The sequence below is a fragment of the Perca flavescens genome, chromosome 12 (genome assembly GCF_004354835.1).
Source record: "Perca flavescens isolate YP-PL-M2 chromosome 12, PFLA_1.0, whole genome shotgun sequence".
NCBI lineage: Eukaryota > Metazoa > Chordata > Actinopteri > Perciformes > Percidae > Perca > Perca flavescens.
The window spans coordinates 31,611,684-31,625,000 of record NC_041342.1 but is presented as its reverse complement, the minus strand read 5'-3'; the positions used below and the strand labels follow the sequence as shown (position 1 = coordinate 31,625,000).

General features: G+C 40.8%; 1 protein-coding gene across 1 annotated transcript in view; it reads left to right on the top strand.

The window, feature by feature from the left end:
- Positions 1 to 13,317, top strand: part of myo10 (myosin X) — a 172,598-nt gene that overhangs the window by 91,940 nt on the left and 67,341 nt on the right. The window contains exons 5-7 of the mRNA XM_028592842.1: positions 11,050 to 11,184; positions 11,937 to 12,061; positions 13,104 to 13,117. Of these exons, the coding sequence (XP_028448643.1) occupies positions 11,050 to 11,184; positions 11,937 to 12,061; positions 13,104 to 13,117 (274 nt within the window). The remainder of the gene's footprint in view (positions 1 to 11,049; positions 11,185 to 11,936; positions 12,062 to 13,103; positions 13,118 to 13,317) is intronic.

Genomic DNA, 13,317 nt, shown 5'->3' with positions numbered 1-13,317 from the left:
GCTTCTTCTTTGACTCCTCTTGACCCCAGACCACTGAGAGCGTCCCCCTTTTTAAACCTTGGTTTAACTTTTACTCCCTCTAAGTTGTTAATCAGCTGTTAATTGTTGCCCTCGAGCAAGGCACTAAACTCCCAGCTGCGCCGGAGGAGCTGCAGCTGCAGAGTGATGCTGCTCTGCAGACCTTCTCTGGCACCAGGCTAGATTGCAAAGTGTTTAAGTTATTATTTCATTATCGTTTTCGTCTATAAAAATGTCCGAGTGTACTGTATATTTTTTTCACAGCCAGGTTTCGAGCTCGTAAAGTTTTCGTCTTTGATACCTAAAGTTAGATTCTGGAAGGAGGAGCGCTTTAACAAAGTCCAGCTGCCATAGGACGTGGTCTGGTTTACAATGATGAGACAGACACACACACACACACACACACACACACACACACACACACCCTTATTGGTGCCCCCTGAAACACCAAAGCCATCTCAGAGCGGACCGTCGTAAAACATGTTACATGGCAGCACAGCCACCCATACAGCGAAACAATCACGTGTGTGTGTGTGTGTGTGTGTGTGTGTGTGTGTGTGTGTGTGTGTGTGTGTGTGTGAGTGAGTGTGTGTGTGTGTGTGTGTTTGACGAAGAAGAGCTATAAATTGCAAGCTGGCACTTTTAGGCGAGGCAGGAAGCTCTCTTGTCGGATTTAGGGATTGTGGGTAATCAGATCCAGGCAGAGGGAGGCAATCGAAACGGGAGCTGGTGTAAAAGAAGAGGAGGATGAGGGGAGGAAGAAAACAGCACTAACACGAGGCATCTGCTCATTAATGCTCATGAATGCCACTTTGCCTTTTCACTGATGCGGATACCTGCCTGTGTCCAGCCACATGATTTTAATGGAAACCTCCCCCGTTGTGTTTTTGCTGCAGATTTCAGCACAAACTTTTTTTTTCCCGAAACCGCCAACGAAGAAACTGGAAAGACTCCAAACCTTCATTGCACACAGCAAAATGCCACCATGGCGGGTTTTCTTCTGGATAATAAAGCAATAAACAGGAGATTCAGACAGAATCTGCATGTTTTTATGACCTAATACCCTACGTTTGGTCTGGGGCTGGTTTTCCTGGTTCGGGCCTCTTAATGCAGCATTATACAAAGGTATTTTAGACAACAGTGTTTTTCCAAACTTTGTGTCAACAGTTTGCGTTAGCCCCTTTCCTGTTTCAACATGATGAAGCCATGCATGCAGAAAGCCAGCTCCATAAAGAAATGGTGGTAACACTTTACTTGAAGGTAGCTACATAAGAGTGACATGACACGGTCATGGCATATGAACTCTAACCCTAACCCTACTTGTCATGACAAAAACCTGAAAGACACTTAATGACAGACATGTCATGCCACTTTCATGTAGATACCTTCAAGTCAAGTGTTACCAAAATGGTTTTCCCAGTTTGGTGTGGAAGAACTCGACTGGTCTGCACAAAAGCTCCAACGTCAGCCCAATCCAACACCTTGAGGCCCTAATCTGACACGGCGCTTTTTAGCACCCTGGGGTGGCTTTTGGTAATTGTTTTTTAATGAGTGGAGCCTTCTGCTCGCTGCTTTTGCGTTGCTGAGCCCTCGCGTTTTTGCAGGAGCACCCTGAACACATTATACTTGTTTTTTTTATTGTGCTCATTTTCTAATATTATAAATGTTCAATGCAAGGCAACTATAGGTTACACTTCACTTGAAGGTATCTACATAAGAGTGACATGACATTGTCATGAACGTGTCCTAAACATTAAAAACAGTCATAAACGTTTATGACATAACACTTCTTTTAGTAAGGGTCATTCAGTTTTTGTCATGACAAGTTATGGTTAGGGTTAGGATTAGAGTTCATGTGTTCATGACAGTGTCATGTCACTCTTATGTAGATACCTTCAAGTAAAGTGTTACCGAATAAAGTTTGGTTCCCAAAACTTTTCCTCTGTGGCCCCCCTTTAAAGGAGATACAAATATAAAACATTTCATACAGAGGGTAAATTTATGTATATTATTCATTACAGTCAACCCTTGGGGACTACTGTGATTAAGCAAACGTGAATTAATTCCCTCACATTTTTCTATCATCTATAGAACAATTCTTAGCACCCATCAGTTACCCTGAACCCAAACCCCTAAACCCAAACCCCTAACCCTAAAATAAGTAATTTAGTGCTGCCAAACTTCATCCACACATGCAAAATAAAATATCGGTGGAATGTCTAAGTTTGAATCTGATCCAAATCTTACCCTATCATTATCCCCGTGATTATTTTGCAGAAAAAACACTTAAGAAAAGGAACAAAGACTTAAAATCCAGCTTTTTCAGCCACAATTCCCACAACTGATATCTAAGCAGACAGTCAATGCCAGTTTTCAGTTCTTGGCAGTTGTTGGTCTGTACCAATAAAAGTTTTTTTATATTTATTTATTTAAACTTGACTTGTTATAAGATGCTGCTACTTGGTTTTAGAAATGTTCTAGTGCATTATAAATAGGGTTGGACATTGTTTTGATTTTAACAATTCTTTCAGTTCTTTCCTTCTTTTGATTCCGGTTCTTTGAGGGGTGGAGTTTAAACGGGTCACATGCTTATTTCACAGTTATGAGGAAAATTCCATGGCTGCAACACAACAAGCGCCTGAAACTACGGTACGGCCGCTACGGTAACCCAATCTTGCTCGTGTTGAATTTGGAACTGATGATTGGATTCAAAACCACATTTTCCAAATGATTCCATCAAAAGAACGACTCCATTGGGATCGTAATTTTTGAAACGATCCACAGTAGGAAATAGTTCTCGATGCCCCAATCCCAATTATAAAACACTGGGAGACTTATGCATTTTACAAAAATTAAGATCTTAGGGTTGATCTGGTTTTGACTGGCTGCCGTTGTGTCCAAAACAGTCCGGATTTGATTACATTACAAAGCTTTAAGGGTGTTATCCTGCACAGCCAACAGCCCTGGACCCAGCCGTTTGTCCCTGACCTCCTGACCCCAGAGGCGGGTGTGAGGGTAATTTCTCGACTCTCCAGCCTCGTTAATTACTTCGGCATCTCAGGGTCACAAAAAAAAACCTCCGCAAAGCCCTATGAAAACATACCTGAGCGGTGGGGTCTGGGGATTTGGCAGGCTTTGTCTGTGTCGTCTTGCGATGTGAGTCAGGTTAATAATTTGGACTGTGACCAAAGGTAGGAATGCATCACAGCAAAAAGAGGAGAGCATGATGGGAAGGAAACAAACCGTGTTTGTTATGGTGTAACATGAGAGGAGCAGTTATTTAAAGCTCAACTTCTCTTGGTTTGTGACTACCGTTGGTATTTGTTTTTTGTGTCTTTTATTGCCTGGCATGAATTAAAGGCATTCATGAGTCTCAGTGCCTGAAAGTAAAGTAGTTGGTGTTTTCTTTGTTCATGAGGTCACATTGGATTCTTGTGTGTTGGACTGAACAAACACACTCAGGGCTTATTTTTTTTAGCTTACACTTTGAAAGTACAGTTTTGTAGTCTACAGTTAACTTGATTTTCTTCCCCAATGATCGTAAAAATCAGAAAATGTATTTCTGTAAGTAGACGTACAACAACTGTACAGCTCCGTCCAGGGCTTTAAATTAACTTCTTTGATCACCAGCCAACACGGCTAGTAGATTTTAAAAGTTACTAGGCTCATTTGTTTTTAACCTAACTAACTTTACGGTTTGTCTACTCCGTTTCAGCGAAGCTCATAATCGATACCGCACGCTAGGCGCGTGCTGACAGTTGTACGACACGTTACAACATAAGTGTTCATGGGAAATGTAGGATGAGTAGTGTGGCCAGATAAAGATTAAGATTCCAAGCCAAACACACACACACAACCGCCCAAATTTCTGTGGCGGAAAACAGACTAATCAGGTAATTTGTCAAGTCGTTTCTGCAGCCGGCCGATTAAAAACAGACATGGTGTTATTTGCTTTTTTCATCACCGGCTAAATTGGCTAGTAACTTTCCAATGTTACCCGTCCAAAGTTAATTTTCACTTGCATTTGGCGGGTTGGCGGGTGTCAATTTAAAGTCCTGGCTCCATCGCTCACATCCAAGATTCTTACCATTTAATAGGAATCATCGGACTTTCTGATGAGTTCCGATACCTGTAGCAATTTTATACCAGTGTTAACTCTGTTATCTGTAAGGCAACATCAGGCTTGATCAATACACCAGCAACAAATAACATGAATTCAAATTCAAGTGTAAACCTTTTAAATTGCAGCAACAAAATTGGTCAGAACTCAAACAGTTATTATAATTCCAGTAATAAGCATGGAAACCTAGAATTGAATTGAATAGTTTGGCCCCATCGTCACGGCTACTTGATCCAGATATCTGAGTCAGTATGGGCCTGGATATCTGATATCAGATCTGATCGGTGCATCCCTACCACTTTACGTTAGCATGTTGGTAGTAGGACTGCAAATTTTATAGAAATCGCAATATGAACTAGTGCAATATCCAAATCGCAGGGGGGCACAATATTTGTTAAAGGCAAAATATGTGTCAAACCATTCTAAAATATAGTATTGTGGTGCTGCAGAGACGACCCGGCCTACAAATCGTATCCTACAGACTAAAGAAAAGGTTTGTGTCCTCGCAAAAAAAAAACACACACTTAATGATACAAAAATTATCATTCCCTCCAATATCGTGAATCATATCGCAATCGCAATATCCGTCAAAATAATCACAATTAGATATTTTCCTAATACCGTGCAGCCCTAGTTGGTAGTCTCGCATAGCCAGACCTTCCTGCACAGTGCTGCAGAGGAAGGTCAGGCTAGTCCACACAGCATTCCAGGATGGGAGAAAAACGTGCTTTGGTTTATTGGCATTTCTTTAAACCAATCACAATCGTCTTGGGCGGTGCTAAGCTCCGGACGCAATAACAGTTCCTCTGCAAAATAGCCTCAGGAAGGAACTTGTTTTGGTGGAATGTGTTTACATTTAAAGGTTGTTTTAGTTGTGCAACAGAAAACTCAGATTGGACAGATAGTCTAGCTAGCTGTCTGGATTTACCCTGCATTTGTCTAAAGGTACAGCTGGGGAAGACAGGAATTAGTGTCAAGTGTTGGATCTGTTGTTGACTCGATTCATCCAGCAGTTGTTGAGATGTTCGCTCTGAATCTGAAAGTGTTAAACTGACAGAACAACTTCTCCAGAGTCAGTCTGCTAATGTTGCCAAAAAGTGTTTTGAATGTGGGACTAATTGACTTGTTAAGTTTTAATATTCTGGCAGTGTAGCATGCAGAGTCTAGATGCGCATTCCAGTCCATCTTAACAAGTAACTCAATCCTAATCTTTAAATTGTCTTTAGAAAGGCATGTAGCTTGATGAGATCAGTTCACCTTTTTTCCAATATAAAAGTTCTCAGCTCTTTAGGAGACTCAACACAAGATTAAATGACATGTAGCAGTAGTTTTTTTTCTTCTCTCATTGCGTTTCCCATTTGGTCTCAGTTTCTCCTCACCGCTCAGAAACTCTTGTACTCTCTAACAGAGTCTGCAGCTTTGCTCCTTGGCACAAAAGGCCTGGATGAGGTCCAGAGCCGCGGAGGCAGTTTGTCCAACACGCTCAGTCGCTGGGCTGAAGACTCCCTCCTTCCTGCCTGGGGGGGGGGGGAGTTACCTTGGGTGGCAACAGCATGTGGAGAGCCAGGGATTAGTACAAAGGCAGGGTGCTGTTTTTTATCTGTGTGTGTGTGTGTGTGTGTGTGTGTGTGTGTGTGTGTGTGTGTGTGTGTGCGTGTGTCCTAGTTTGGATAAATCGGCATGCTGCCACAGGTCTTTTAAATGAGTTACATTCTGCAGGTCCTTTTGGATTTGGCCATCGCTATAGTCTAAGCTATTTAAATGAGTTACACAAACCAAGCCCTTTAAAGTGAGATCCAATCCCTTTAAGAAAGTTTGACCCGCTGTGGGAGAGAGAAACCACTGGCGAGATCGGTAGTTGTGTTTGTGATGTAAAAGCTAATGCACCAATAATTTCCCACCCATGTTCTCGGCCGTTGAAGATAATTATTCCAAGGTTTCCTAATTAATGTGACAGGGACATGTTGATGTTTTGAACATGCTACAAACTGCAGCTTTCAAAGAAGCTGACCCGAACCTTATCTCTGACTTCCCATTTTCCCATGGGGGGTTATCTCAAGCAGCCGTCCTGTCAGAACATCTGTCCACATGTGCGCCTCGGTCACGTCTCGAGTGTCAGCCAGACACCCTGAGAGTTTACATTATCTGCGATCCTGTTTTCTGTCCGTCAGGAATGTGCCACTGACCCCGGTGATATGGCCCATCATGCTACGCGGCTGATGCATGACGTTCAAGTTCAAGTTTATTTATATAGCACATGCAGCTAAAGCAAGTAGCGCTGCATAAAGCGCTGTCCCAAAGACACGTGATGAGGATAAATGAGGTTGACTGTATTTCTAGAGCTCCCCTACCTCTACTGTGTGTGTGCGTGTGCATTTCTTCCCTTTCACATGCAGTTTGCATCACATTTTCAGTACCAATTCCACATATATCAATTTCAAACCCGACTGGGCTCATTTCTGGTTACATGGCACATAAAATGGAAAGAAATGACCAATAGTTTTTAAGTAGAAGGTTATAGAAGAAGTTTATTTGTGAGAAACTTGTTGTTTCTCACGAATACATAATTACTAGCAGTTAATATGAACTATCAATTCCAGTATGTATATTTTAGGTGACTTGATTCTCTAAAGAAACTAAAGAAAGACTTACTTCTAAAGTTAAAAGCCAGTGGGGACACATTAAAATTGCCACTGTGCCACACCAAACACCACAACAACCAAAATAAAGACAAGAAGATACATAGTGGTGACCAGAATTTAAAATTATGATTTAAGGAGTCTAACTGGACTGATAATCTCCCGTTGACCATCACTTTGCAGTAAAATAGATGTTTGTCACGAACCTCTCTCTATATATATCTTGCCTCTTCACGAAGAAACAACTTATCCCAATTCAATTCAAAGGGGATTTATTAACATGCGAAACCAGGGTTTTTCCTGGCTCAGAATGGGCCTTTGGGAGGGGTGGAGGGGGGACTACACACAGCAGATAGCATCATCGGTCCGCGTACAGTAAAGGCAATGAGTCTGTGTTACCTTATTTGACAGAAATCCATGCATTTGCCTGTTATTTCTGACAATTAGATAAACAAAAATGTCTATCATGCTTGAGTAAAAACAACCCCATTTAACAAAACTGGTTCAAAAAATAATATGAATATTTCAATAAATCACCGGGAGAGTCCCGTACAGCCAGACTCTGGGCAGTTTATGTTCTGCTTGTTCAACGGTTCAACAGTTGTTTGGTAAATTGCTCTTAAACACACATTTAGAGAGGATTTGAAATTGCTATTTTTATTCTCAATTCTTATAATTTTGGCGCGGGTGATTTTCCTTTGGGTCTGTCCGAAACTTCTTTTGGGGGGTGCCAAAAATTCCTCTATGCAGGAAAAACATTGAATAGGCTGTACTATATTGACATATTTGTATCTTCTTTAAAGGGAACGTTTTTGGAACCAAACTTTATTCGGTAACGAAGGTATCTACATAAGAGTGACACGACTGTCATGACACATGAACTCTATCCCTAACTCTAACCCTAACCATAACTTGTCATAACAAAAACCGAATGACACAAGAAGCGTTATGTCATGAACGTTCATGACTTGTTTATAATGTTTATGGCACGTTCGTGACAGTGTCATGTCACTCTTATGTAGATACCTTCAAGTAAAATGTAACCCATTATTGCTTTATTGCAAGCAGACTTAAAAAAAACAAAAAACATGACTTTCTGTGCAGCAGGAGAAGCAGCCTCAGTATTCATATTTCAGTTTACTGTACATGAGCTGTGAAAACGCCTCACTGTGTTTGCCCCACGGCATGGGGAGCCACCCAGCCATTATCCAAATGACGAGTTTCGTTCCCTTAAATGAATCACACCTACTGTCAAAAAATGTTTACAGACGTGAAAACCAACACTGGTGTAACATTTGAGATGCCATGAAGAGGATTTTAAAACGAGTGCCTGCACTCTCAAACTCAAACTTGACATCACTTGTGACCATTTACCAAAACATGCAGAGGGGTTTTAGAGTTTCTATGTATTTTCCATTCAGTTCCCGGTCTGTTGTTTTGCTGTTGTTGAGAGTTACATTATCTGGACATGGTAAGGTAGTTGTAGGTGTGAATTCATTTTAAAAAGGCAGAGATAATGTAAAATTGATTGATACTTGGTTTTGATGTGATATTGCATTGGGTTCATTTAGCAGTCTGTTCCTTTTAATATGGAGGTTTGCAGATTTGAAGTTCTAAATCTCCTCAACACTATTTGGCTGGTAGAAAGAAAACAATGAAGATGGAAAGAAAGTTCCCAATACGTCATAACTCAAACTACAAACATGGCAACAACAAGAGACCCAGACCCAGAATCCATGCCGCTCTGCTGCCAGACCCTGCATCACATAATAATGAATGGAAAAATGTCTCCAATGCAGTCTGTTGGTGTGTAAACACAGCCTCCAGTGGGATGACAGTGACGCCGGACGGCAGCAATGATTACAGGCTGATGAAATCACCTAGTTTGACATGCAAAATCATCGTAATCAGTGCAGTGAATGTAGAGGAGCTGTTTTGGATGCCAGCTCTGCGTAGTGGAGAGTTTATAATGCATGCAGCAAAAACTCTGAATGATACAATCAATGTCAGTACAATGATGCATCATGGTGTTACTATTAGAGTTTAGATTCTCTGCCCGAGCCCAAGCCTGTGTGCCGGGTTGTGGCCGATATTTCCCGCCACTATCCTCGGGCCGGGCCCTTGATCAAGCATTTCATTACTTTATTAGCCTAATTGGGTGGAGAGAAAGCTATGCCTCTCCAGCTTCTCCCATAGCTCTGGGTAGATGTCCTGCACTGACTTGAGTGTGAGGTAAACTGTGCTAAATTGTGTCTCCCCCATCTGTAGCACTGTCTTCCGTAATTGCGCAACAAGGCCAGATTGTTTCAGATATGGTCTCTCCTATAGGCCCTATCCGGCGCGTTGTCGGCCAGTGCGTCGGCATGCAGACCGTGGCGAAGGACAGTATTAATTGGGTGATCGAGACAAGAAATTCTCCTATATGGTTCCGTGGCTTTGATTATGTTGCTGCCTTGATCTGTTACCCACACTATTTCGCTGAGGGAGCTGTAGGGTAGTTTCTTCATTCGGATCCATTTGCGATCCATTCCATTTTGAATAAACAAACAGCGCAGTTTACATGCTTTGTCCTTGTTGCATTATTCATTAAGATAATTCTAAACAGATTTCTGTAGTTCAAACAACTTGTAATTGTTGTTGGAAACATCAGTTATAACGGCCCATCTATTAAAAAATTGTCGGGTTTAAATCAGGCTCGGGAAGGCACGTGCGCGGGCTCGGGTAGGGTCGGGCTTGATTTTTTGGGCCCGATCTAAGCTTTAGTTACTATACAGGACTGTCGACTATGATCCTGATGGTTTGGCTCCATAACAGATGTGTCTTACCTATGTGATCCATTAAAATGTCAGAAGTGAAATCAAGAATATGAACTGCATGTTTCCGTTCACTCTCCAATCAGTCACTCCCATCATACTGATCTTCATGTTGGGGTGTTGTTGCATCCTGCATATCTAATCTCTAATTATCAGTGTCCAGTGCGCCATCTAGTGGTTACATTTTGGAATATTTACCCTGAATGTTTCCCATGATGCCGTTGCCTTCATGTGTGAAAATGACATCGGTGTGGCTCAGTCATGAGTCAGTTTAGTCCCGTCTGACCTAATTTGTTGAAAGTAAGCGTGACTGCAGCAAAGACAGAAAGACTTGACTTAAATTAAAAAACACAGTTTTCTGATGTTTGGACTAACTGAGGACAGACTCGTGGCACATTTTCTCTGCTCCGATCAGGACGCTGAAGACCAAATGAAAAAGTATATAATGTTTTTACTGCTCAAACACTCAAATGGTTATAACCATTTTAACGTGGGTTATATTACCTACTGCTGCATGGTTACATCCATAATAACATTAGAATCCATAATAAGGACAACAAATATAGAAAAAAGGAATAATTATATTGCGGATCTTTTTTCAGATGCTACCATTTCCTGAGTTGGGAAGTTGTTCTTCCGACGTGTTCATGAGCTTTAAGTTGTAATGTGGAAACAACGGGGACTAGGGTTGCTAGATTTTGGGAAAAAATCATAATCACCATTCTTTTGGTCAATACTGAAAACAGAACTATTTAACACACAAATCAACAGTGAACACCTTGAACTGCAAAATGTACAGACAAAATAAGAGTTTACTTGCAAAATTTTATGTTCAAAGTATTTTTTTTCTCGATTGCATTGTTTTTGTGATCGCTAGGAGCCGAGGTTGTAATCGCGATTAAAATTTGATTAATTGCACAGCCCTAACGTAGACGCTACAAAGAAGATGTGTTGCATTTAATCCCTCAGAATGTCGATAGCTGTTTCCAGTATTTACCGGACATGTTATCAGGGTTAATGCTGATAAATAACTTTCCTAAATAGATTATGTTACGTGGACAGCAGCTAACGTTTACAACCTGATACCATATTACAAATTACAGTTGAGCAAAAAATGTATATGCAATATGTAAATTAATACAAAAGTTTTGCTTACCATCAACCCAACATTTAATTTTGGCTGCCATGTTTCTGCGGAATATGATGATAAATCGGAAAGTTGTGCACCAAAGTTTTTGCCAAGTTTCAGAGTTCTGACTTGACGTGAATTATTCAAAACAAATTTTTAAAAACTAATTTTCCCGATTATTTTGACACCACACGAATGCAGGTATCTCTGTTAACCCTGTAGGGAAATCATGTTTCTCTTGCTTGTCTTTTCAAGGAGGCTAGTGCCTTGCTAAAGGGCCCTTTAAAAAATTAGTAGCCTTACGACTTGTGTGTTTTGTTCCCCCGTCAGTGGAGAAAGCGGCGCTGGGAAAACAGAAAGCACCAAGCTGATCCTGAAGTTCCTGTCGGCCATGAGCCAGCATTCCCTGGAGGTCTCATCCAGAGACAGGACGTCCCATGTGGAGGAGGCGCTGCTGGAGAGCAGGTAATCTTATTCATGCTTTACTTAGAGCTGGGCGATATGGAAAAAATCAAATATCACAATATTTTTTATCAAATCCATCAATGTCAATATTGAGGCGATGTAGTAGGGTTAACTATTGGTGCGTTCACAACCAGTATTAACACAATGACAGTTGTGATAAATAATCACCATTAATGTGGATACAATGACTAAGATTGTAAATAATAGAACAGCTAGTAAGTCTGGTAAGTTCAGAAAATGACATCACTTTACTGTAATGCAGCCTTTAAAACCAGGAAAAGACAACGTTATACGATATATATATATATATATATTATACAAAGTTTAAGACAATATCTAGCCTCATATTCATTAATTCATTCATTCAACCTTTATTTATCCTCGAGAGATCATTCAGGGGCGTCCCTCATTTTCAATGTCATCGAGACAAAAACAGAACAACAACATAGGGGAAAAACAATCATAAGAAATACAGAAAGGCAATAAAACATTCTGAATTGGAAAATGAATTGATGAATAAATAAGGATAATAAGAATGCAAAAGAAAGTACAACTATGTAAAGCAGTTACAAGTAGACGTTTGCAGGTTTAAAACCAGATTTCTAAATTGTTTAAATATATCGATGTCGATATAATATCAATGTGTTGCCCAGCCCTAGCTTAACTATTTTCAACTATTTTCTATAACTATTCTAGATAATTTCCAGAGTTTTACGCCTAGTTTATGATCATACTGCATCTCTACTCCACAGTCCCATCATGGAGGCCTTTGGAAACGCCAAGACCGTCTACAACAACAACTCGAGCCGCTTTGGGAAGTTTGTCCAGCTGCATTTCAGCCAGAAGGGCAACATCCAGGGAGGCCGGATTGTTGACTGTATCCTTTGAAAACCTGCTCCGGTGTTAAGTGGCAGCCACTACCATTTCCTTCCCCCGGCTCAATATACAGGAAGGAAGTACTTGAAGGGGCTGGCAAAGCTACTGTTAAAAGGGTGAAGATATGCAGGGCGACATGAAAGACCCGCTGCCCAATCCTTTATCACCGGATCACAAGCGGGGAAGGTTAGCTGGTCAGTGCAGAGGGCAAACACAAAGTGTGACTCCAATATTTTGCTGCTTCCGATCGACAAATGCCTTGATCGCGGTTCAACCCAAGCGCTCTTTGGGGACGTGGTTGATTACGTTACTGTTGATCATCTGTCCATCATCGTATAAAGCCCGCCCTGACAATTTGATTGGTCCGAACAGCTCTGGTTGGATCATACTTGCTCCACAATGAATCATGTCCAGTCCGAAGTTCCCATCCTCAAATATTGTGGGCGGGGCTAAATTCGGCTGGCATCCAGGCTAGGTTTTTGATAGTATGAGTCATAAAAAGCTCAGTCCATTTCCACCTGTTATTTGTCTGCTCTTGAAAATAAAAATGACGTCTTACTGTGTTCTAGGGCTGCACAATATGAGGAATATATGCAATATGCGATAACGTTGTTGAATATTGCGGTTACGATGTTACGTGAGCGATAAATAAACGGATATTAGAGTGTACTCAGCTTTGCATTTCTGCTGCTTTCAGTATTCTGCTAAAATACAATAAATTGCTTTTTGAATAAAAAAAAAAGGCAAAAAAATTATTATCAACATTATTTTACTGAACAAATTGAACAGTGAATTAAACAAAAAAGGCAGCACCAAGCATGACAGCATGATATTTTCTTTCAACTATTACACTAACAAATTCTTTCGCGACATGTTTATTGCCCAAGTTAAAACGATATATTGTGCCGCCTTATTTTTTTAACCATGTATAACTTTGGTGTTCACCTGCAGCATGATAGCTAACTAGCTTGTTCAGCTGTTAAGCGTTGAGTCATGCATTCTCCAACTGTTAAGTGCCTTGACTGACACTTTTCTGACCACAGACCTCTTGGAAAAGGTGAGTGTCCTTTGTGCTACCATATCTGCAAATTTGCATTTAAAGTGACTTTCCATTTAAATCTATCATCAAACTTCCTGTAGTCTATAAAAGTTTCATCCTTCACCAAGAGCAGCGCTCAATCGTGACAACTTCATGCTGTACAATTAAAGTATTATAACCTCCACAAACACTTCTCAAACCACTAATGCGTCATAATA